Source organism: Hyalella azteca, unplaced genomic scaffold, assembly GCF_000764305.2.
Source record: "Hyalella azteca isolate HAZT.00-mixed unplaced genomic scaffold, Hazt_2.0.2 contig16984, whole genome shotgun sequence".
NCBI classification, from domain to species: Eukaryota; Metazoa; Arthropoda; class Malacostraca; order Amphipoda; family Hyalellidae; genus Hyalella; species Hyalella azteca.
Window position 1 is genome coordinate 325,114 of NW_025946787.1, and position 25,599 is coordinate 350,712.

The 25,599-nt window shown below is 41.4% G+C and overlaps 1 protein-coding gene across 1 annotated transcript; it reads left to right on the forward strand.

The window, feature by feature from the left end:
• The first annotated feature begins 435 nt into the window (after nt 1-435).
• On the forward strand, nt 436-23,764 carry LOC108678561 (serine/threonine-protein kinase Warts). The gene is made up of 9 exons (XM_018167015.2): nt 436-955; nt 16,108-16,342; nt 16,661-17,338; nt 17,642-19,355; nt 19,778-19,962; nt 20,279-20,376; nt 20,524-20,702; nt 20,939-21,219; nt 21,435-23,764. The coding sequence occupies exons 2-9, from the start codon at nt 16,271-16,273 to the stop codon at nt 21,894-21,896; spliced, it is 3,669 nt and encodes a 1,222-aa protein (XP_018022504.1). The 5' UTR covers nt 436-955; nt 16,108-16,270; the 3' UTR covers nt 21,897-23,764.
• The last annotated feature ends 1,835 nt before the right edge of the window (nt 23,765-25,599 follow it).

A 25,599-nucleotide genomic window follows, 5' to 3' on the forward strand; every position in this document is an offset into this window, starting at 1 on the left:
GCTAGGAACGTTTATTTTGTAAAGGGAAGAGATAATTTGAATTTTGGCTAGTTTATGTTTTGGGTAGATACAACTTACGGCCTATTCTGCCGCGCTACGCCTGAACTTAGGACTCTAATAAACCTTTTAAAAAGCCCTCCCGATACGCGTAAAAAATCATATAACAAGTTTGCTGTCGTGCGTGAATTGGTGTTTACATATTATGGATTTTGCCGGTGTAATATTAGCTTTAGTGTATTTCCCCGCAGTATGACTCTATAAATGATGCTTGTTAAGTTTATGAAATTTGTGATGAAAGTGACTTACTGAAAGATTATGTTGGTGTAAACTTATTGGAATTTCTCTTCAGCATGTCAAAGAAAGCCATAGAAATTTGCCTCGCTTAGGAATTGATCAGTGTGAACCCAATTCCTAATCACTAACTTGTTGTCTCAGGTACCCGGAAGCGAATGCCTCGTGGTGATACACGTACATTTATTTCTTCGCTCGGAACATGGGAATTGCTTAGTTTCATTGTTACAAGTCTTCCATTACATGAGCTTCCTTACTGACAGCTGTTTTCCAGTTAGATAATTTTCAAATGCTATGCAAGAAAGTGCCTTTCGTCTTCAGTGTGATTAAAGAATAATAATGAACTCGGTGCCAATTTTGCTCAAATAAGATGAGTATTTTTTATCGTAACTTGTGGCTGTTTCCAATATTGACGTGCCTTTGGAAGAAAGTAATTAGTGTAAACCGAGTTTGTACTCATCCTGAAAAACGTATTTATTGCTAACGAATCTCGATATATTCCGTGCCAATCCAGAGATCTGTGATCTTAGTTGAGTGTTAGTGCCTTATCTCTATTAGTGAGTGCTAGTTCTATAGTGTCAATTGTAACGAGTGTCAGTGTTCGTTCGTATCTACGTTATTCCTGGATAACTGTTCTTATAGCCCAGCACAGCTTCTGTAAAGGGTGAGTTTGAAAATAAGGTTAATCTTACAATTAAAAATTTTTACGCCTAAAATAATTTTTGCCTATATTACCTATATGGCAATTTTTTAATAGAATAGATTTAATACTCCTTGCAAAATTTCCCAGCAACTATTTCTGTTCGGGCATGATATTTTACTAAGATTTGTGGAATATCTAGCCCTAGATGAGTATTTATAGTCGGTCGCAAGATCTAATCCTTAATGCCTGGCGTCATTTCATAAGAAATCAATTAAGTACCCGAGCAATGTTGCTGATTGATAATATTGAACACTAATAATAGCGTTCATTTTGACTACATTTGTTCATGTTAGGCTGTTTATGATATGAAGCACGCTGGTTTTTGATAAAACAAAGCAGGTTATACCAAAAAAATATAACTCAGTATTCACTGCAGTGAGTGACAGGGCGCGCATTTTCTCGTCGACGAAAACGTGAAGTCACGGACAGACGGACGGACATGACGAGCACAATAGCGTTTTTTTCCATAAATGAGAAAATGCGCTAAAAAGGATAATCCCTGCCAAGATATCATGTGCGCAAGTGCACTAACGAATTATGGACCGATTAGGTTATTGAGTATTTAAATGGGTCGAGAGTTTGTCTCCGTCTTAAACATAAATTAAGTCATGCGCATTCACTCCTTCATCGATTAATGTTATTATCAGCGCTAGTGCAACGTTAGTTCTGCTCGACTACACGATAGAAAGCTTCTAGTGCATTATCGTTCAAAATACACTACTGTTCAGTTCATACTGTGTTCTTTAAATTGTATGTACCAACCAATATTATCTAAACTAAAATATTCTTGTTCTCAGAAATATTCTCGTAAAACGTCTCAAAATGGAAAGAATCCTGTATCACCGTGTCATAAGTACCGCCCCTGAAATGGGGGCAATAGATTTACTTAGTCATGGTCGTAATTTATTGTCACTTTTGAAAGGGGTTAATGATGTGAAACTTTTATTTCCTCTTGCATAATACAAGCAATATCGTCTTGTTACAACACGCTAGTGTCCTGAAAGCCACTCGTAGTCTATCATGATTATTCATTCTTATTCAATTAGCATTTGGTGTGTTCATCTCATTTGAAATTGAGAATGAGATGAAGAAAATGAAGTATGGACGAGAAGAAGATCGTTGCAATTGTCGTTTGTTGCTCGCGTTACTATTATCATCATATTTCATGGTTCTTCTTGTGGGCTTTACTGTTGAATGAATGTTACGATTGAGGTAGGAATAGCACTAGGAGAAAGGCGTTGCATAAGTAGCCTAGACTGTGTGGAGTTGCGTGCTTGAGTTGGAAGCTGACCGTGAGGCTCTCGAGCCCTGCAGGAAATACTTCAATACTTCACCCGCGACAACGTCTTGTTGCCCTGCATGCATTCTCACGCATTATCCCTCTTCCGTATGCCCGACCCTACTTCATGTTGCACCTGCAGTTACTGCGCGTCTTTGATATTGCTGGGTAAATTGGGGGCAAAATGTAATCGAAATTGATTTATAAACTCTGAAAATTTCCTGTTTTTTTTTAGCGATTTCATGTTTCCTTTATGAGTAATTTTTGCCTGTTTTCGGTGTATCTTCAGAATCGTGTATCATAGTGTTCACCTGTAGTTTTCAAGTAAATTGTGTTGAATTAGAGCTTGCGGCGGAGCCGACCAGATCCCAATTTGTGGCGAGTGTTGCGAAAGTTTCCTGGGCGGCCGAAGCATTTCCCTGTTCGGCTTCTCTGCCGTGACGCAACAGCATCTGGGGTCGGATTTTCAGGAACAAACAAGTAAACGTAACTTTATTAGCCAGTGAACGTTTAATTCTCCAGCAGAGACCGTCAATAGAAGTCCTGAACGCAATGTTTTGAACGTCGGAGACCTTGGGGCTCATCACAGTAATTATTCGCGTGTGTGCTTTACTTATCCTTGTCTGTTGAACCTGCCAATCACGCGTGGTAAACACGATTTTCCTTCGACTTGAAATGAGCATATAACTGAATTTTTTTCAGAACGCTACTTCTGCCGTCATTTACCTAATTACTATCGTACATTCAACGGAGCTCATAAATTCTACATATACCTGCTCCAGCGTTTCATTCCAAAAAATTACTTGTGACTGGCGTATTAATAACATCTTTGTCGTAATATAAGGCTATTGCTTTCGCTGGAATAAAATATTGAGTTTTCTGCACGAGAACGCGAAACAATTGATTATATGAACTCAATTCAATTCATGCTGTTTTCATTATATTCTCCAGCTATTCATTTGGTTGTAATAGACAGAGGGCGAATTATCGGCTTCTCACCAGAATAAGGTGGTAAATTTAAAATATGTGTTGCAAATTATCATGGTTTTGAAGTTAGAGGACACATCTACGTCAATTATACCGAAAAATTGGTAAATTTTTCTATACATCATGAACATCTAGATGCATTCCGTGCAATGCTAGATCCAGCCAGACAATCGTGCAACTGTTCTCCTTCACGGAAATGTTCCGAAATAAATCGAAAGTTCATCAGGAGGGGTTCATTATTTACCTCTAAAGTGCATTAAAAAGGCTCCACTTATTTCATTGTCTAGGGCATTTAATTGTAAATTCAAATCTTTTCAATCGCACGCCCGCTTGTGTCAGTTACATAATATTTCGTTGAGTTTTTTTTGTGCTGATTTATCACAGATGAAATCGAATATAGACATCTCCTTTAATTTTCTTGGAGTTATTCGATAACTCGAGTTGGTTGTGATATTTACGGCGTGGTGTTCTAATGCGTATATACCTTGGAGATACGCGCAAATTGTTGGTTATTATTAGTAGTCTTGGTGTGAGAACAGGGATGGGTGAAAAAATTACTGGCTAGTAATACATTTCATCGCTAAAATATTGATCGTGACTCGTATTTTTCTCGTCTAACAGGTTAGCAGAATAAATTTTATTTCTGATTAATTGGAGGTGTTGTTCAAAATCGGGTTTCCTCATAATTCTCAAGTCCTCACCGGTACTTAATTTTTTATTTTTTTTTACGGCCGTGCGCCTAAATAACTGCTTTATCTGTAACTATGATAAACTTTAAGTGCCGTTGTTATCTCGCTTTTAGGTCAGCCAAATACCGCATTGTTTGCACGCCATAACCATGACTCATGCACTCATTCTCAATGCAGGTGCAGATAATTTTTCCCTGTGCTAATAGACACAATAAATGTGTGTGGAGAGAACGAAGGGGTTATTTGGTAGTAAGGATTACACGATATTCTAGAATGTGAGTTCAATTCAACGATACAAGGAGTGATAGCGTAATCAATGCGAATCCAAGTATTAGAGTAGCGACCGTGAAGGATTTCTTGAGCGAATGAGTGACTAAGCGTTATCAATATATGAACGAGGGAAAGTGTTTTCAACGATTTTTTCGTATTGAGCTTATTCTGATGACCGGTCTGAGTCCTGTCCTGAGCGCCCCACCACAGAGTTCACAGTAACTGCATGGGGTTACTACATTATAGTAACCCCATAACTGACTGCAAGTCACAGTTATGGGGTTACTATAATGTAGGCAGGATTCCTTACATTTCTCTTATCTGTCTCTCTCGTGCTGGTGGCCGACGTCCCGTGTAAGCGACCTCTTGTAATTTAGAGTGTCTTCGTTTCTGTTGCTTTTCGCCTGTCCCTCCTCGTCACTTCGTCTCCTTGGTATGCTAACGCTGCTGCTTTCGTGCCGGTTACAGCGGTCTCCCGCCGCTTGAGACCTCCCGCCCTTTTTGGGTGATGAACGAGTTTTGATTTCAGAAGCTCTCGATAATTCAGACCTTCCTCCTCATTGGGTGTTGTTAATCATGACTTTTTGTACGTGATAGCTGAAGTGCTAGTAAACATGTGGCTACTTTGACTATCTAACGGGACTAAGTTCTATCAGAAAATACCGTGAAATATAAATGTGCGTCGCATACAAAAATTTTCTACACGAGAAATAAGCGTCCTATGGCATACATAAAATGTTCCACATCACATATATAAATCCTGTTCGCGATATATGCAACATTCATATTCGGCGTGCGATTTACATGAAAATTTTCAGCTTAGATCTTTAGGCGCAATGTCCTCATTATTGGTGACATTTGGTGTCTTAGAGGAAATGATTAAGCAACTCCAACCTGATGAGTGTTTATGCCCGCAGCGTGTAGTATTTTTGTCCTGTATATATGGCGTTACAGAAATAAGCGCGTATGCCTTGCCTCAGAACCGTGTGAGTGAGGCAGGCTAGGAACGTTGTATCGCTGCTGTCCAGATAGGCCCCCGCTTCTGCCGATAAGGAGTGTTTAGCCTCAGTCGAGATCCTGCAGTCACACTGTAGGCTATCGCAGTTATCGCGCCGCGTTAGGCTCATGCCTCAAGGACATGGATCCTGGAGGCTGAGAGAGTTATAAGGCTAGGGCGTTGTGCTCTTCCAGCCTTGGGGATTTTTTTTTTTTAGGCCAGAAATGCAGGCCTCGTCGGTGTCAGTTAATATACGGCCTATGAGGAACACAGATCTGTTTTTTTAATTCTCTTACGTCGAAATGGAATTTTCAGTAATTCTAATAATTGTCATGACATTTAATCACGTCATTCATTCGTTAATGTTACTGTACTTTCGATCAAATAAATCATACTTTACTGTACCGTTTCGATCAAATCTTGATTGAAACTTTGATGAACCTTGATGGGGGGCGACGGCCCGTATTTGTTTAGTATTGAACATCTAGCCCCAGGGGTTGATTTGTTGTCCTTTTCCGTGTGGATGCAACGGCCCGTATTAGTTTAGTATTGAACATCTAGCCCCAGGGGTTGATTTGTTGTTCTTTTTCGTGTGGATACGACAGCCCGTATTAGTTTAGTATTGATCATCTAGCCCCAGGGGTTGAATGTTGTCCTTTTCCGTGTGGATGCAACGGCCCGTATTTGTTTAGTATTGATCATCTAACCCCAGGGGTTGAATGTTGTCCTTTTCCGTGTGGATACGACACCCCGTATTAGTTTAGTATTGAACATCTAGCCCCAGGGGCTGATTTGTTGTCGTTGTTCGTGTGGATACGACACCCCGTATTTGTTTTGTATTGAACATCTAGCCCCAGGGGTTGATTTGTTGTCGTTCGTATGGCGCGATGTGAGTCAGAACCGGTGGCTGGTCGTAGCCACAGCTCGTCGTGTAAACACATCTGCTTGCTCCCGGTAAGCCTTGCCAGCCATGCTGCCGCTGTCTGCTGCTTATATGCTGCTCCTCCCTTGCCTGCTTTTCTTTCTGCAATTCATATGTAATATATGCTCAGAGTACTTGTATATAGATATGGTACTTAGAGATTTATGCTGCTCCTCCCTTGCCTGCTCTTCTTTCTGCAATTCATATGTAATATATGCGCAGAGTACTTGTATATAGATATGGTATTTAGAGATTTATGCTGCTCCTCCCTTGCCTGCTCTTCTTTCTGCAATTCATATGTAATATATGCTCAGAGTACTTGTAAGTAGATGTGGTATTTAGAGATTTCATTATTTATTCTGAATTCGTTTTTTTACATGATTAACGTTTCTTTGCCCTCCCATGCATGTAGCCCTTACTACCATCCTATCTCAAGATTCATCCTTGCATCACTCCGTTGAGTCCGTTCATCACCTTCTCGAACATAGAGTATCGAAACTGGAATGAACGCTGTTTGAAAGTCTAACGAAGCATTTATTAAAAGAAATATTATTCTGTTCTGTGTTATTAGGCATCATCGTTAATATTGTGCGTAATTGCCAAGAGAATTGCCATGTGAACATTAAAATGGAGCAATTCAGGGTTCTCGAAATAAGTTGAACATGATATTAGTGAGCATGAGCTGGCAGCGAGCTGACAGTAGCGCGGTGCTGCCTTGAACATGAGTTGTCAGCGAGCTGACAGTAGCTTCACCGGCATGGTGGAATTCATGGTGGAACAGTTCCACTTGTTTCTCAGTATTGCTAATGTTTTAATGCATACTACATGCTTTCTATGTAATCTGTACCTAAAAATCCTATTCCAACAAGTAAAGGTCTAGTAAAAAACGAACTAGTAAATATTTTATTCCAAAATATACGTTAAGCGTTTCGGTCCACATTTTGAAGCCATTGAATTCCAGCGTGTATGGCAGGTGCGGGCGAGGATGCGAGCAGCTTTGCCATTGTATGTGCCAGCTGCTCTCCATAGCGCACCGCTCCTCTGCCCAGAACATTCCTTTCTCGTGCTTGTCCATGCTCGGTGTATCGATCATCGGGGAAAAATATCTCTGTTTGCGTCTTTCACTCGTTCTATTTTCTTGAATTGTCATGATCCTTTGCGAAGCTCTCACTAATTTTTTTTTCGCGCGATGCCCCCGCGACGCCGGTGTTGGTACTCTCTGGTTGATATTCTTCGACACCGGAGCCATGTGTCCTCTGAACGTTTTTTTTCTGTTCATTCATCCTTCCACTGCCCGTTACGGTAGGTAGGATGTGGCCATGTGACCTCGTTGCCAGACATTCTCCGAAGAATTCTTTATCCAGGCATATATCTAGTTATTATTGCTGAAACTTTTTTCTGAAATCTTTGGGATCAGAATACGTCTTTTTGCCTATACGAATGTTACTGGGATAAGGTATCTTTCTTAACGTGTCATTATCAGAAATAACTAAAACCTGTAACGCACAATTTTTGGGTGTCTCTTTTAGAAGGATATTGAAAATAATCCGGCTACACAGTTTATGTGAAAAGGTGTTGTTTCAACTGTATTTATCAACATCACCAGTTGAAATTTTTCTGTACAATTTCATTAAGTACAAAAAATTACTGGGGTTCATAAAAAAGCATTTTCTGACTAAATGATAAGAAATGCTGGCTCACGGTATCAGATTGACGTGCACTGAAGCGGTAATATTTTTGAAAATTGATGCATCGCACTCAAATTAGGTTTGTTTGAACTAGTTGAGTTGAACCGCTTGTTATGACTGTTGCGTTTTGTATTGTGCGGTTTCCTTCTTGTTCACTGTTTAGCGCTAACATGACCATCCGATGGGCGTGTAAACTAAAATAGTAATAACAAATGAAGGGCTATCAAATATATCAAACTCGAGTTATATTCCCTGATGCTCTTGTGTTCTGCTGCGCCGAATTAGTTATGTTATTAGTTATGTTATTAGTTATGTTATTAGTTAGTTACGTTAGCTCGACGTTAATTATTACTCTGATACAGAGACGAACCAGGCCGCTGCGCTGCACAGAAGCGCACGAGAACTGGCATTCCTGAGAAGCCACCATTACTGCTGCTGCTGCTGCTGCTGCTGCTGCTGCCTTGGTGCTGCTGCAAAAACTGGTGTGTGCAGCTGTATTGTGTGCCTTGCTGCAGTCCTGTGTATACATGCAGCAATGTTGAGAGCCTTGCTGCAGTCCTGTGTATACATGCAGCAATGTTGAGAGCCTTGCTGCAGTGCTGTGTATACTGTATCCATGCAGTGATTTTGTGTGCCTTGCTGCAGCGTTGTAAATACCTGCAGCTGTGTAGTGTGCCGTGCTCTAGTGCTGTGTATTCGGCTGTATTGCCTTACTTTCGTACTCTGTGTGAATGTTTTGTTTGTGTCTTTATGTGTGCCTATGTATTTTAGGCTTTGATTCATTGCTAGTGTTGTCGCTTTGTTCCATATGTATTAAATAGGCTTAGTTCTGATTAGTTCCTATCGAAAATGTTTTGGAAAATGTTGCAGGAGTGTCCCATGTTCTTATCAAGAATTGCGCGATGTTAACCTATTCATTCTTAATTCGTCTGACAGCACTTAATATCAGCTGTATCTATGATTTGGGGAAGCATTGTTCTTTGCTAGCGACCCAGTAGGTAAAAATTTGCTTGGTTTATTTTACTCTTTTTTTAGCGTTTGACTCTTAAGAGGAGGATGTTTACGCGCTCGTATTCTGTTTAGAATTGCATATATGCTTTCGTAACGAAACCATATTTTGCAAATTAATAATCATAAAAGTTTGAAAATAATTAACTTGTCTATCAACATATGTTAATGCATGTTAATCGTAGAATGATGGATACTGAACCAAATAGTATCCCTCGTTTCCATGATTACCATTAAAGTTTTTATTTTAGATCATATGAATTTAATTTATTTGCAATATCGAACTTCTTGATGAGAAGGACACCCGGAGATTAGCTGCACCACTTAGAAGGAGGCATTTATAGTGGAGCAATTCAGTAAACAGCTGGGTATTTACCTTCGTAATGCTATTAGAAATCATTCTGATTCTATGAATAATTATAACAATCGGATATTGAGAGCTAAATCCATTCAGAGTCTACTTCTATTTTTGTTCTTTCTATATAAATAAAATATGTATATTTTAAGTAAGAAGAGTGTTGAGATGAGGATAGCTGTGGAATTGTTAACATAATACATTTATAATTCAGTCGGGCAGTCAAAAAGGGTTAATTTCTCCCCAGTAGAAATCGAAAACTACGAATTTTTACAATTTCAAGTTTTTTATATAAATCTCATGACTATTCTTCTATTATGAGTGTCAATTTTTCTACGATTTCTGATGTTATAAATATTATACTCATTTGATAAAGTTGAAACAAACATCTACAAACAACATTCTATCTACTTTTTAAATCGCTGATCTTTCTTAAATGGGTTTAAATTGTGTCTGTAAATAAAGGTGGTAAGTTATTGGCAAGGTAAGAACTTCGGGAATACTTCTTAACTCTGACTAAGGTAAAAACTTCGGGAAATACTTTTTAAATCGCGGATCTTTCTTAAATGAATTGAAATTGTGTCTGAATAAGGGTGATAAGTTATTGGTAAGGTAAGAACTTCGGGAATTCTTTTTAAATCGCTGATCTTTCTTAAATTGGTTTAAATCGTGTCTATAAATAAGGGTGATAAGTTATTGGTAAGGTAAGAACTTCGGGAATTCTTTTTAAATCGTTGATCTTTCTTAAATGGGTTTTAATTGTGTCTGTAAATAAAGGTGATAAGTTATTGGCAAGATAAGAAGTTCGGGAATCTGAGTGGCAGGGACGGAGTTCGCTCACCGAGGCCTGGCAGATCGACGGCCTGCCTGCGCTGAATTCCTTGCAAGATCGCGCGTGCATTTTTTGCTACGCGTTGCCCTCGCCCGAAAGGTTGCCACATTCCAGGGCTCGCAATCGCTGCTCTGCGCACACGCTGCGCTCTGTGTTAGGCCGTGTCTGTGTCTTTCTGCATGTACGTTTCTGTATATACCTTTGTGCATGTCGTTATTTCTTATACTTTTGTGCATATGCGCGTTATTTCTTGTACGTTTGTGCACGTGTACGTGCAGTTTCCTTTCTGCTGCCAGGCTTTTGCAAGCTAATTTTCTTCTTATTAACAATATATTTGAGCTCTTGATGATGTTGGTTTAGATGAGTTTCAATTACGGTTTCCATTGCATTGTTTAGCTAAAGCTGAGTTCTTATTCACTCAACTTGATCGAAGCGCTTTCTAATCTAATTCTAATAGAATAATAATTCTTCTAATAGAAGATGTTTTAATTTGGATGCATCGCTGTGCTGGTGTTACAAGAAATCATTGTACATCATATTCTTTTGAAACTCCTAGCGCAATCAACCTGAGAGTGCCCATATGATATAATCATAGCCTGTAGGTTTTTTATTGCCCCGGTTGATGGGTTTTACTCTTTGAAGGCGAGTGTTCCTTTCAATCGAGTCTATTAAAGATTAATAATGCAGTGTAGTGCATGATTTTTAAATATTATTTGTCGTCTCAAGAGATCGTATATAACGTAGATTGTTGGATACCACGGATCGTGTTTAGGCTTTTGTTGTGTGGCGCCTGCAATACCGTTTGCGTGAACTCTTTTTATTGCTCCAATGAGTGGCCGATCCTTATTTGATAGTGGCTATAACCATTTAAAAATGTTTCTTGCTATAACTTTAATATCACGTGACGAAGTGATGTACGAGCGACTGCAATGCAGTTGTCGTCCTTGCCGCTTATGGGAGTGCTAGCCTTTCGTTTTCTCATGTTTCACACGATAGTGTCAGTCTGATATTTGGTCGTGTCTAACTCAGTGATGGCTTATGTTACAACATGAGCTGTGTAGCCATGATACTGAAGCCTCAAGTACAAATAGCCGTCACACTATTGGTCTTACTAAGCAACTTCACGATAGAAGCTAACCTCTTAGCTGCCCTAAATTCTGCCTCACGTTGCTTTTGTTCAGCTGCAAGTGTGTATGTTTGTTGTCATTCCTCGCGGCCCTTGGGTCAGCGTTAGCCTCCAAATTCTGGAGGAATGCGTGGGTGTTTAAGGAGGAGACTCTTCTGTGTTAGAGCATATGGCGTTATTTCCATATAACTCCTTCACCCCTGACACAAATATTCCTACACACGACAGCTGGCCGGCGGCGTACGCTGCTGCTGCTGCTGCTGCGTGTACACGCTGCTGCTGCTGCGTGTACACGCTGCTGCTGTTACATGCACACGCATTCCAACGGCGCCTCGTGCGCGCGCGCTGCGTACATGACGTGTGCGCTCATACGTTGCCGCTGTGTCCCTTCTCATGGCTTAAGTATTCTGCCACACCACCAAATTAATGCGCTAAACAATTGAATGCACTTTGAATGACGCCTTTCTACTGAGGGTACAAGTTTGTATCTCGATAGTGATCTTTATTAGCGAGCTGCCAGAGCGTGGTTGCCTTGTGACATGGCAGCATTGCGCTATTAACATAATCCTTGATGTTGCAACCTTGGCGACATCACTCGTGTGCTACTGTGTCACTATTGTGGCACCAGGTGAGAGGCAAACATCCTTGCTACCTTGCCGTAGCTGTACTTGTGAGAATTTATTTGTGCTAGTACTGCAACATTGTTTATGATATTAATTGTTGAATATGGATATATGTATTTGGTGTGTTGCATTGTTGTGCCTTTGACTGATCAGAATAGCAAGTTTGGTTGAGCTTGAACTATTCCACCCATTCAAAAGAATCAATACAGCCAGCCTTCAGACGAGGTTGTTGATTGAAAAGTCCGTTTTTAGGTAAGCGAAAATTATTAAATCATATGTCACACCTTCTTAGAATTTTTTCATCGCACTTTGAATATATGACTTAAATTTGTTATTCATCACGTAAATATGTGACAAAACCTTAGCCTTGATTTTCATCTACGTTTATGATTGACCTTGAACTTGGTCAAAAGGCTTTTATTTTTACGGTTCTGTCTATATTTAGTTAATTACGGATAGCTTTGAGGAGCTATGTAATGATGTAGTGCGACCAGATGAGGCGTATAGCCTTCTGAGGTGTGGTGGCTTATGAAAAAGGCATTCTGGGTCTATAATTTCAAAAAAAGTTAAGAGATCGTAATTTCATCAGCCAATCATTGACAGCCTTTCAAGCAAAATCCACCAATCATAGACAAGAAAATAGAGCGTAAGTACTTACGTTCACTTAGCGAATTTTGAAAGTATGGCTCCTGACGAGAAACGCAAGCTAACGTGAAGCCTGCATGCCTTCTCGGCATTGCACACTTATGCTAACTAAGGAGTTTCTGGCAAGAAATTCGTCATCATGTGGACACGAGTGTGTCGCGTGGCCGGCCTTGTATGCGTTCTGCGATGCTTGGAAGACGTGTTCAAACATCACCGCAAATTGATGTCTCAGCGTATAGCTTTGTAAATGATTGGGCGTGTAGGTGAGTTTACTTAATCCGCGTAGATGCTTGCGTCAGCGTCTGATCTCGTAGATATATATCACAACACTTGGCAAATGACGCTGAAACAACGTTTAGTCAACGTTGATTCAAGCAAACAACGTGTAATTCAACGCTGAAACAGTATTTAGTCAACGTTGATTCAAGCAAAAAACGTGTAATTCAACGCTGTCACAACGTTTAGTCAACGTTGATTCCAGCAAACAACGTGTAATTCAACGTTGAAACAACGTTTAGTCAGCGTTGTTTCCAGCAAACAACGTGTAATTCAACGCTGAAACAACATTTAGTCAACGTTGATTCCACCAAACAACGTGTAATTCAACTTTGAAACAACATTTAGTCAACGTTGATTCAAACAAACAACGTGTAATTCAACGCTGGCACAACGTTTAGTCAACGTTGATTCCACCAAACAACGTGTAATTCAACTTTGAAACAACGTTTAGTCAACGTTGATTCAACCAAACAACGTGTAATTCAACGTTGAAACGATGTCAGGTGTTTGATGGAATGCATGTTATATTGCGTGGCTGCAGAAATGGGTAACGTAGCTGCGTTTGCACGTTGGTAGCGCTGCTTGCCCTGCCAAGAGCTGGGCGCTGTGGATGGCATTCCTTCCTCCGAGCTGCCACACAGCCTGCCTTTCTCATATTTTCTTCACTGCTCCCCATGAGAGTTATGCGTGTTGGTGCCAGTGGTTACTACCTCACGTTGTTTCTCTTTTGTTTCATAATCAAAGTCTATGAGAGTTATGCGTGCTGGTGCCAGTGGTTACTCTCTCACGTTGTTTCTCTTTTGTTTCATAATCGAAGTCTATGAGAGTTATGCGTGTTGGTGCCAGTGGTTACTCTCTCACGTTGTTTCTCTTTTGTTTCATCATCGAAGTCTATGAGAGTTATGCGTGTTGGTGCCAGTGGTTACTCTCTCACGTTGTTACTCTTTTGTTTCATCATCGAAGGCTACTCTGTTTAAGAAGTTTTGTGTAATTTTGGTTTGTGCGTCAATAGTGCGCACTGATTTAACGAACTGTGAGTTTGTTGCTTATCACTGAATTTAACTCGCTCTCGGTTTTCGAGGGCTGGACTTCAAGTGTCGTTTGGCTCTGCATTTTCTTTTAAACATTATAGAGCTTTTTAGTTTTCAACAAAATAACGGAAACATAGTCTAGATATATATTTTTTCATTTTGGGTTTACTAAGGAGCACGAATAATCAGTGTAAGTTGCCTATTTCTTCGTGCTTTTTATTTTAAAGGAAATAACTTCAGTTTTGTAAGTTTCCCCTTGTTGAACTTATTTTCTACCGACGAGTCGTTTGGCATTTTCTAACTTTATCTCAAGTCATCATTGAGCTTTCAGGCAAGCTATTTATGGTTGATATTTGTGATTGCTCTGCTGGTTGAATGTTCAGTTGAATTTGGAATCAAATCTCATTTACTAATCTTCATTGCTACTATTTCACTATTGTTGCTTCATTCATTTTCAATTAATTCGTTAATTACACACTTTCGTATATTCGTATTTTCACTTCTTCTTTTTATTAGTGGCCAGACGATGTTTGCATAATGTTTTTTCCAGTTTTATTTTCTCGTGCAGCTCATTGTAAACGCTTTTTTCCGACATATATATATATGAGCAGCGATTTTTCTTGTATTTTTGCTATTATATAATATTTTCGATAAAAGATGCACGAAGCATCCAATCTGTCTTGTCGTGATCAATCAGTTAACCGCCTGTCACGTGATTAATCCACTGAGAATGTGCGATTAAGTTAAATTAATTAATTAATTAAGATTAATTTAATTAAGATTAAATCGTGGTAATAGAGACGCTTCCGTGTTGCGCTCTTCATCAGCGACGTGGTAAGTGACGCTCATGTGTGCTGGCATTTAATTGACAATAGCTTTGGCAAAGAAGTTCATTGTTTGCCAAAAAACAAGAAAGTAACTACGTATGTCGTGTATTTTCGTGGTTGAACGATGTATCTTGTTGTAAAATGTACTCTACTTGAATAATGAAATGAAATAGGAAGCTGAACTGTATTCCTGTTTTGCTGTAATGATGATTTTCAAAGTTGACGGCATAACAGTAGCGTCGTTTCTGCATGTCGTTGATATCTACAAAGTTGTGATGGCGAGTTGCTGCAATTGTACACCGCGTGTGGTGTAAGGAGACCCTCCTCTTGGGGAATGTGCTTTCTCTTTCTTGTGCTGTATCGCACTGAGCTGAGCTTTTATATACTATTGCTGCCGCTGTTGATGGTGTAGCTCTTGCTGCAATGATGCACTCGGTGCTGAAGCTTTGTAACTGGTGTAGTAAAGATTCTCCCTGAGCTGTCGGAGATTATATAGGTACTGACGTGGAGATTTGGATTTAATGCAGAAATTATGATGACTGCCCTAACATTTGATGCGATGGATGTGCCTACTGATCCACATTTCTCCATAATGGTGTGCGTTATCATCAGTATAAATTTGCAACTGGGGCATAATAATGAATAAAAAATATGGAGTTAGATTAAGGAAGGCGCCTGGAGATGATGAAGATAACTGCCATTCAAAGGGCGTTTTTTGAATTACTCAGGAAAGACAAGTCTAGTGAGGATGAATAATTTTGAAATAAAGATGCAAAGAACCTTGCATCATTTCTGTTAAGAGTTGCTTCTTACACTGGCCTTGCGCGCCAGCCTTGCGCTCGCATAGCTCCTAACTAGGGAACACCGGCACAATTTCTGAGAAATTAGAGCGCCTAAGGTATCCATGCTAACAAATTGTTAGATGCTGCCGTTGCCTAGGAACTTTTACAATAACGTCTGCGCTTGCGGCGCACTTGCTCCTGCTTAAGGTTTATCGTTTGTTATTTAATAAAACATTCACGAATTATAATAATCTAGAATTGCGCTACGGATGTCAGGATGACGAATTTCACATTTTTTGTGAAATAGCTTATATTGAGCTATACCTTGTTCGTTATTTGCTATTGAACTTCCTTGGGATGAACATTATAAGAGTATTATGGAGCTGCGTGAGAACTACCGTACACTACGTTTTAGACTTCTTTATGCTACTTTAGGTGCTCGAGTTTTCTCAACAGCATCATCTCCGATTGGGAAAGTTACTAGATTTGTGTTTGCAGCTATGGTATTAAATATGGTAAACTCACTGTTAAGCTTGTACTCTATTTAATTCTTAACTTTAAAAGAACTTGCAATGTCTACGAGAAATTATAAATTGTTCATCGGATCTCAGTTAGCATGTAGGCGTTATTTTACCGAAGCAATTCATGCATCACGTTTGGCTTTTTACCGACCTTTTTCAATGAATTACCTCATGTATATACCTAATGTTCAAATGAAAAAGTCTTTTTATTGGTATACACATCGGAAGACTTACGATGCCTTTGATGTGCAGGAAAACTTGTGATGCTACTCGTGCGATGATGACATCAATGATGACGTATCCACGACACTCGGACACGACGCGGTCGCCTGCAGCTCTCGCCACCTCCCCCGGCTGCACTCAGCTACTGAGGTAGCGAGCTCTGCTGCTGCTCACACGCCCAGGCCTCACACCGATGCCTCCATCCGGGACTGCCATGACCACCAACTCTGTGCCACGAACTACCAGAGCCGACTACCACAAGGAGGTCAGTCTTCTAATGTATTAATTGTGCTCTCTTTGTTTATAGAGTTGCGATTTTACTTATCAGGAAAATGAAACAATGTAGGAGAGTAGAAATTAACCTCGAGATGCGTTTTGTTGATGATATCGACGTTTTCCGTAAATACCATTAGACTGTTAATTGTGGTGTGATGACCGTAATTTTTAAGTTAGTTTTACTGTGAGAGTGCTACTGTGCCGTGCTGAGTGTACCATGTTGTATCATACTGAGTGTGCCATTCTGTGCCATGCTGTGTCATGCTCTCTGTGCCGTGCTGAGATTCACACCGTCGTACCCCCGCAGGCGCTGCACCAGATCCGGGCGTCGCTGCAGCCCTTCGCCCACGGGGGCCCACGGGAGCGCCTGAGTCCCGTGGTTTGTTCAGCCCCGGATTGGGCAGGCCCCGCTCCCCCCACTCCTCCCCGCACCATTGCCTACCATCACCAGCCACCATCTCCGCACCACCTGCACCATGTGCACCACCACATGCACGTACCGCATCACCATCCCTCCCTGCACCACAACCCTGCCCAGCCCCCGCCCCCACAACACTCGGCTGTCAGCAGCGGAGGAATGTCCTACGATGTCATCGGCTCCACCAACCACCACCACATTCACCCGGCAGCGCTACCACCTCGGTCTTCTTCCTCCACCGCCTCCACTCCCACCGACTTCCCTCAGATGGCGGGAGCCGCACGCCACTTTGCGTACGAGTCTTCGCCTCCACCACCGCCGCCTCGAGTGCCGTCCCACCAGCCTGGCGGCGGAGGAACTCCGTCTTCACCGCCGCCACAGACAATGCCGCCTTTGTTGTCCCGACTCTCGCCAGGGCCCGGCAAGAATAAGCCGCCTGGTCCCAACTACGTCAACGTGAGCGCTGCGGGACCAGGCAGACCTGTGATGGTGCATCACAGTGCCGTGTCTTCCGTGGGAGTAATGGGTCCGCCCCCTCCTTACCCGACACAAGGCAAACCTATCAAGGTGAATACCTTATTTTGTAACCGTTGTATGGTGTATGTGGTTTTATTCTATCATATGAAAATGACCGATTTACTTGGTTTTATACTATCACAATAATTATTCGTCTATATTCCACATTCGTCATCACATTTGGGCCCATAAGTGATTTCAGATTGCTCATTAATGTCTTTCCTCTCTTGTCAGGCTTATGAGAGAATTGGTCTTCTGTAGCTGCCGTATTTTCACTTATTTAACGTTCGTGATTTAGCCGCTATTTCATTGCTCCTGTGCTTTAGCTGACGTAATATTTTATTGAAATAACAGGTGCAGCCGCCGCCATACCAGTCCCGACAAAGTCCCGCCGTGGACCGTTCCAGTCCCGCCACTGGGTCGCTGGGGCCGACACCCCCTCCCATGATCGCTAGTGGTGGGTCCCTAGGCGCTGGTGCAATGGCCGTGGCGCTACTGCCGCCGCAGCACCAGCACCAGCCGTCCTACGGCCACGCCGCCCGTCAGGCCAAGACTCCCACGCCCGTCATCATGCAGAGCGTCCGTAGCACGCACGTCCAAAAGCCCATCCTGCAGACAGCCGTCGCACCTCCCTCGCCTCCTCCCCCGTCCACCCTCTCTACATCCTCCCAACAGCAGCAACAGTTTTCTCATTATACCGGAGCGTCTTTGTCGTCCTCCTCTTCGGCTTCCACTATCACTCCTTCGGCGACGGTGACCCCTCCCCCTCCCCCATATACACCTACGCCTTCTAATGCCTCGGCATCACCTTACACTCTGCCACCCTCGGCATCACCCTACACACTACCCCCCACGTCATCACCTCATACCCTGCCCCCTGCCTCACCTCTCACACTTTCCACCTCCTCACCATACACTCTGCCAGTATCATCTTCCGCCTCGTCGTATGCATCTCCGTACCCTCTGACGTCGCCTTCATCGTCACCCAGTCCCGTCACTCCGCCCGTACCGTCCATGGATGCGCCCGTGCCGCAGTTCGACCCACCCAGTTATCTCTCAGCAATTCAGGCTAAGGCCGCTGCTGCTGATCGCGCTTACAAAGCCTCTTCGTACACGACCCAGCGGGGCCCCTACAGCCGAGGCTCCACAAGTCCGGCGTCCTACGGCCGAGGGTGCGCAAGTCCTGCGCTCACGTCCATCCCAGTGCAGGAGAACCCCGTGCAGGAACTGGATCTGTCGTCCACGCCCCTTGCATATATCCCTATAGATACCTTGAGCGAGTCTGGTGGTAACTGCGGTCACATGACCGACGCCTACAGCGAATGCGACGGCATCTCCGCAGGGGCGGTGATGTGTAGCCGACTGAGTCGTGTAATGGGCGATACACCGAGCACGGCATCCCCGCGCTCGGCGTCTCCTGTCTCGTCAGTCACGTCACACGACACACACGCGCTCTCCCCGTCACCGGTGTCGTGTCTTTCAACAGCGACGTCGTCCCCCTCGACGCAGTCCGACATGACGCTCGAGTCGGGCTATTCGTCGAGCAGTCAGTCGGCCGTGAGGGGAATGCTAGCTCCTCCACCTCCAAATATGGGTTCTTTGGCCCAATCCCATTCCACGACGAGCACCAGTAGCAATAGTGTTAAGAGTAGTCTACAGACAAGTGCTGGTTCTGCCACCACGACGGTAACGACGTCATATAGCTCTGCCATGCTTCCTCGACCTCCCCCTACTCCCCACCACAACAAGACACTGCATCAGTCCCCTATCCCTGAGCGCAAGAAGATGTCCAATCAAGACCAGGAAGGCGGACACTCTGAACCCAGAGTGAAGTATTCACCTGAGGCTTACAAGTTCTACATGGAACAGCATGTCGAGAACATCATTAAGAGCGTTGATCAAAGAAAGCACAGAGAAATGCAGCTAGAAAAAGAAATGAAGAAAATCGGTTTATCTACCAAAGACCAACACGAAATGAGAAAAGTCCTTTGCCAAAAAGAATCTAATTTTATCCGATTAAAGAGAGCCAAAATGAATAAATCTATGTTTCATCATATTAAAACAATTGGTGAGTTAATGACTTGCATCAACTGCTGTCATTCCTGCTTCTTTCATAACAAAATGCATAGGCGAAATATTTGCGCCATTATCTTTTAATTTGATCTGTATATTACTCAAGAATTTATATATTTGAATTAGCTCTCTGTTTCATAATTGATTTACTTATGTTTTAACCGTCTTGCTTGTCGGATTTACGTTTCAAAAATCTTTATCTTGAGTTAATATATGTTATTTTGTCGAAATATGTTTCTTTTGACATATCTAAGGTAATTTTCCTACTTCACGGTTTGTGTCCTTACGACATTGATGCTAATTTTTGGTGTATTTCTAACTCTCACTTATTGAAACTCTCAGTATTCTTCAATTGATGAAAACAAATGATTTAAGTGTAATTGATTTTAAAACTTAAATTTCATTGACGTTAATCAGGTGTTGGGGCGTTTGGTGAAGTGGCTTTGGTGCGTAAATACGACGGCTCGAAGCTCTACGCCATGAAGACGCTCCGTAAATCTGACGTCATAAAGCGTAATCAGGTGGCGCACGTTAAAGCTGAGCGCGATATTCTGGCCGAGTCCGACAACGATTGGGTGGTTAAACTATATTATTCCTTCCAGGTCAGTAACTTCAATATTCGGTTTCATTTCACTGTACGTACAACTTTTCAATGAAAGTTAGTTTAAAGTTGATATTTTCGACTACATTTTATTTTTACTTTATTTATTATTTGCAAATTTGTAAAGCGTTGTTTCTGGGTTTAAATTTTCAAGATTATCAAGTTGATTGCCTCGTGTTTTGTATCCTCCTTGTAACTATTTCTTAGGAATTTGTTATTCCTTATCGGTTGAGATCGTTGCCTAAAGTGTTTCGGTCAATATAGTTTTTTCTTCTTTGAACACGGGCCTTGAATCTTAATAGAATTTATGCGTGCAGGACGCTGATAATCTTTATTTAATTATGGACTACATCCCTGGCGGCGATCTCATGTCGCTGCTCATTAAATTTGGCATCTTCATGGAACCTTTGGCAAGGTGAGTGGTTTCCACTATCACTCATAACCAAATACATTATTTTACTGAATTTTTTTTTTCAATTATTTTACAACTGAAGTATTTCGAATTGTTTTATATGTACCAAGTTATTTTTATTTTTGACATTAAGTTTTTTTTTTTCTCAAGGTTTTACATCGCGGAACTTGTGTGTGCCATCGAGAGCGTCCACAAGATGGGCTTCATTCATCGCGACATAAAACCTGACAACATCCTCATCGACAGAGACGGTCACATTAAACTAACAGATTTCGGCCTCTGTACTGGCTTTCGCTGGACACACAACTCACGCTACTACCAAAGAAAAGGTATATTATTTATATATCTTTTATATGCTGTTACTATCCATCATTTAAAAAATTACAACGACACTTTTAGATCATACGTGCAGTGAAATTTGTTTGGTTTTATGCATTTGAGTTGGCCTATGTATGAATTTAATAGATTTTTTCTTCATTTATACTATTCAGAATCCGTTTTATGTTAGATAATTCAACTAGTATAAAGACCTCTCCTGATTATTGACTATTTTGTGTGCCTACAGGAGACCACGCGCGGCAAGAATCAATGGACCCATGCGGCGACAACGATCTCGTGTGTCGCTGCAATGACCTGAAGCCCCTGGAGCGGCGGCGACGCCGGCAACATCTGCGGTGCCTCGCGCACTCACTCGTCGGCACGCCTAACTACATCGCCCCTGAAGTGCTCGACAGGAAGGGATACTCTCAGCTCTGTGACTGGTGGAGCGTTGGAGTGATCTTGTATGAGATGCTGGTGGGACAGCCTCCTTTCCTTGCGAACACTCCCGCCGAAACGCAGTACAAGGTAGGGCTATATTTTTATCCACTGCTGAAATTGAGGGTATAGTTGACTTGAACGTATTTGGTTTGGTTTGTAGTTTTATTTTGCCTATTGTTATTCTGTCAAGTCAAAGTGTAATCTAATGAGTTGTGTGATCTTTATTTTTTTACCCTGCTCGTTGCCTGTATTTATTAGCATGGCGCATCCACTGCTTAAATTGAGACACTTTCCTGATGCAGGTGCTAAACTGGGAGTCATGTTTGAGGATCCCAAAAGGAGCCAACGTGTCGCCTGAGGCCAAAGACCTCATCTTGCGCCTGCTTACAAGTCCAGAGCAGCGGCTGGGTCGTAACGCTCAGGAAATCAAAAATCATTCGTTCTTCGCTGAGGTAGACTTTGAGGCTGGGCTGCGCAAGCAGCAGGCCCTTTATATCCCCGAGATAAAATACCCTACAGACACGTCTAACTTTGACCCGATCGAGCCTGACCGTCTTCGCAGCGAAAACGATTCGGACGCTGACAGCTTCAACAGTAATCAGCCTTACCACGGCTTCTTCGAGTTCACCTTCAGGCGGTTCTTCGATAGCACTCCGCCCAGCTCAGGCACCGTCATCGTGCCGGTAGGGGGCACGGCAGGAGCTGGAGGTGCTGCTGGACAGTCTGGGGATGACAAAGATGTGCAGCATCCTGTCTATGTTTAAGGGTTTAGCAATTTTAAACTTTTATTTCTTGGAAAATCAGGGATACGCGATTGCAGTCACCTGGCTCGGCAACATGGGTTATTTCTTCTCCCGTTGTATACGTCGGAGAGTACATAAAATGAGCAGCGAGCTCTCACTTGCAGGAAAACTAACGTGTTTAGTATCTTCTTCTAAATTTAACGAACCAGTAATTAGGGTGACTTGGCTGCATCGTAAAGCTGAAATGACTAATTAGATCGTCCCACAAAAAATGCAACGTTTCCACGAACAATTTATATTTTATTAAGTTGTTACAAATTTTTGTTAAGTGGTTGCAATAGTATGGCGGTGGACAGGCTTGGCATTATAACGTCTTCATCTAGATCATGTTTTTATTATAATGCTGGCCCATTATCCTCCGCTCCTGTGCAATATTAATCTGCAGTGGCTTTTGCGTTGCAAGTCAGCAAATATGCGGTGTCATACGTTATTATATTATTTCATGGAGAGTGCACTCGAAGTGACAGTCAGTGTACAGGGTGGTCAGAGAGGTACTATTCAAATGCTAAATGACTAAATTGTGTATAAGTTTTATATTAACATTAAAGATTATTTACTTAGTTTTGAGCAACGATTTATACTCGTATTAATTCCTCAAAATATTAGTTGCATTTATTGTTGTGCGGAACATTTTTTGTTTGGACCGTACTTTTCAAACGCGACAGATTGATTTCATTAGCATCAAAGAAGGAAGTTGTGTCAAAATTTGAACGCTTGTGTTGCTTGCATAAACGTAGAAATTATTCCATTAAATCTGTTCTCCTCCCCTCTTTCTGATCACCCTGAAGTGCGGTTCCAATTCTCCCTTCTTGTATGTTTGTCGTTGCTTTCGAGTGTTCTCTGAGTTTTCGAAACTTGTTAAGTAAGGATGAATTGTTCTTGACTCCAGTATCTGCAGAGTTGGTATTATATTGCTTATGGATTGTTCCAGTTTACTTGCCGGCAATTTGCTTTTAGTCGTCGGCGAGTTGCGCTGGAGTGCAGGATGCTAGTCATAGGGTTGCTGTAGCTGATGGACTCGCCAACGCTTCAGCAACAGTTATATGAAATATTCTTAGACTTTATTGAGGTGATCTTAGGTTTATTGACGCACTTAGCACCGCATCTAAGAGGGTGACTCATGGCGTCATCATATAAATGGATGTTGCTGCCAGCTGCCACTGTTTTGAAGTGTGCCAGTTTTAATGGTCTTTAAATTAGGGACTTTTAGTCAGATTTTCATCTTTTATTGTGTATGATGAATGCATTTTTAAGAGAAAAATTGTTCCCAAATTGCTTTCGACATATTTGAAAAACTTTGAATGTTGATTAGCCTGTTCTTAAATATTAGAGGTTTGCTATAACCGTCTGATCTATGTGCTCAAGCTAGGTAAAGATGTTGCAACATCAGCGTTAGTATTTTTCGAAGTTAATGTTTTGTTCTCTGCAGGATGTAATGCTACAAGAACGGTCAAGCGAGCTGACCATGTGTTGCAGTGCATGTATTTTAGTGGCTTCTCAAGTTTGGTTTTAGAACGATTACCTCCTTGAAAAAGTTTTCACTTGATCAATTCATTCTCTGAAATATAAATGTTATCGGATATTTTTGATCATGAGTTCGCAACTTAGCGACCGTTTATTGATTTGAAATTTATAGATGGCTTGAGAGTTCTAACCTTCTACCGCGGTATGTCACTCTCCGGGAACATAACTTTCAACTTAAATTATACGAAAACTATTGAATGTAGCAACCTGAGGACGTTTGTACGCAATAGAGAACATTTTCAAGTTGTTGTACCTAGCGGCAATCATCAGTGCAAGTCATTTTGCGCTCACTAGCAACGTATCCTTTTGGGGGAATTAGGCTTGTGACAATACTGCTCCTGTTACTCATGTCAGGCGGTAGAGGGTTAACTCGGTAGATTGAAATTATTTTATCGTTAGCGCGGCATGGCTTTTGACTGAGAAAGCATCACAAATAAAAGAATGTAATCACAAGTTACCAAACTTATCTGTGGCAATGCTAGATTACCCGCCAGTGCGGAACTAACTATTGTTCTAGACAGGTCCGAGACTTACAGCGTTGGTATGAAGCGAGTGTAGGTTCAAGAAGTGATGGTTTGTTGTGCATACTACTAGAATGGACCTGTTAAGATTCTCAGATTTGTTACTTTTTATCAGTTCAATTGTTTATTCTGCTTGTTCTTCAGCCTTCTTGTCAGTTGAAGGTAATGACTTTATCTATAGAAGTAAAAGACGATCGTGATGTGTCACGTGGGTTAGGTTTGGCTTCAGAGTCCTTTTATCATTGATTTGGTCCAGTTTAAAATGACCTGGTTCTGCTTATCCTAGGTGGATTCATGCCGATTAGTGGTTTACAGCAGATGGATATTTTAGTGTCTTTAAACGTGTGTATGCTCAAAATATGGAGTTATAGGTTTCTTTGCACCCATGTTCGCTTAAATGTGTGTCCTGACTTGTGCTTTGGTCCAACTCAACTTCTAAGTAAAACTCTCTGCGGTATGCGCTCAGTTTATAACTGTGCAAATTTTTCATGCATTAAATGTCAAATTATGTTCACATATTTACTCGATATCTAATTAATGGGTATGTCTTTTGATAAACTAGTTGTCAGTCATTTTGAGTGACAATTCGCCAGTGCATCGCGTTGTTTTGGTGATTTTTTCATTCAAATGAATAAATGTATGCTCAAATTTCCTGTTACATTATGCTAAAAATTGTTATTATTAATTAGTGATTATTCAGTGTTATCACGATTCATGAAAAATACGAGTCACGTCATGAGTGTGTAATGAGTCTTGAAAAGCAATCCTGCTTTCTATGACTATCAAGCTTGGACGCGATGGTTGTAGTCCATGAATCGTTTGTCGGGGATCTATTTTTGCCCATCATGTGAAGCGGGCTGGAATTTTAGGCTTGCCAATATATAATTCAGTATTAATCATACTGGCAATACTGCTGGAAAGTTTGTTTAATGGGAAGTTTGTGGTGAGAGCAACGCGCGTATGGACTCGAGTGCAGTGATTATTTTTAGCTAACAATTCATTTTATCGTGGAAACCGATAAGAGCTTTCCCAATTATTGTCTGACTAGTATTAAATTTTTATACAAACTTGTAAATAATATATATAATTATTATTCGTTGTAAATTGTATTTCTGTGTATTGTAAATATCTATTTTGGCGAGAATTTTTTTCATTTCTCCTCAACATCTTCACCCTTCGTCCTTTGATGAACAAAATAGCCCATATTACCGTGTACCGTTAAGCTCGAAGATATGACAAATAATGCTCTGGCTTACATCTTGTTTGTTTATTATGCATCAGATTTGTTTCACCCGAATTAAGGTAAAGAAAGCGAACGTCTGGTGGGTCATCAATCCTTGCCGTTGTGAATCGAAGTCGGACTATCAACATGTAACTTAGGTTTAGTTGCCTAAAGTTTACTAGCGCTTCAGCTATATAGCTGTCTCGCGTCAATAGGCAAGGCTAATATCGCTAATGAGATGAAAGGTCTGAATTGTAGAAAAGTTTCTCTAATCAAAAACTGTTCTTTATAAACAAGGGTCGGAAGTTTTTAGTGTCTCGTCCCCTAAGCTGGCTTGACACAAGCAGCGTTAGCATCTCAACGAGACGAAGTAACGAGGGACAGGTTACAAGAAACA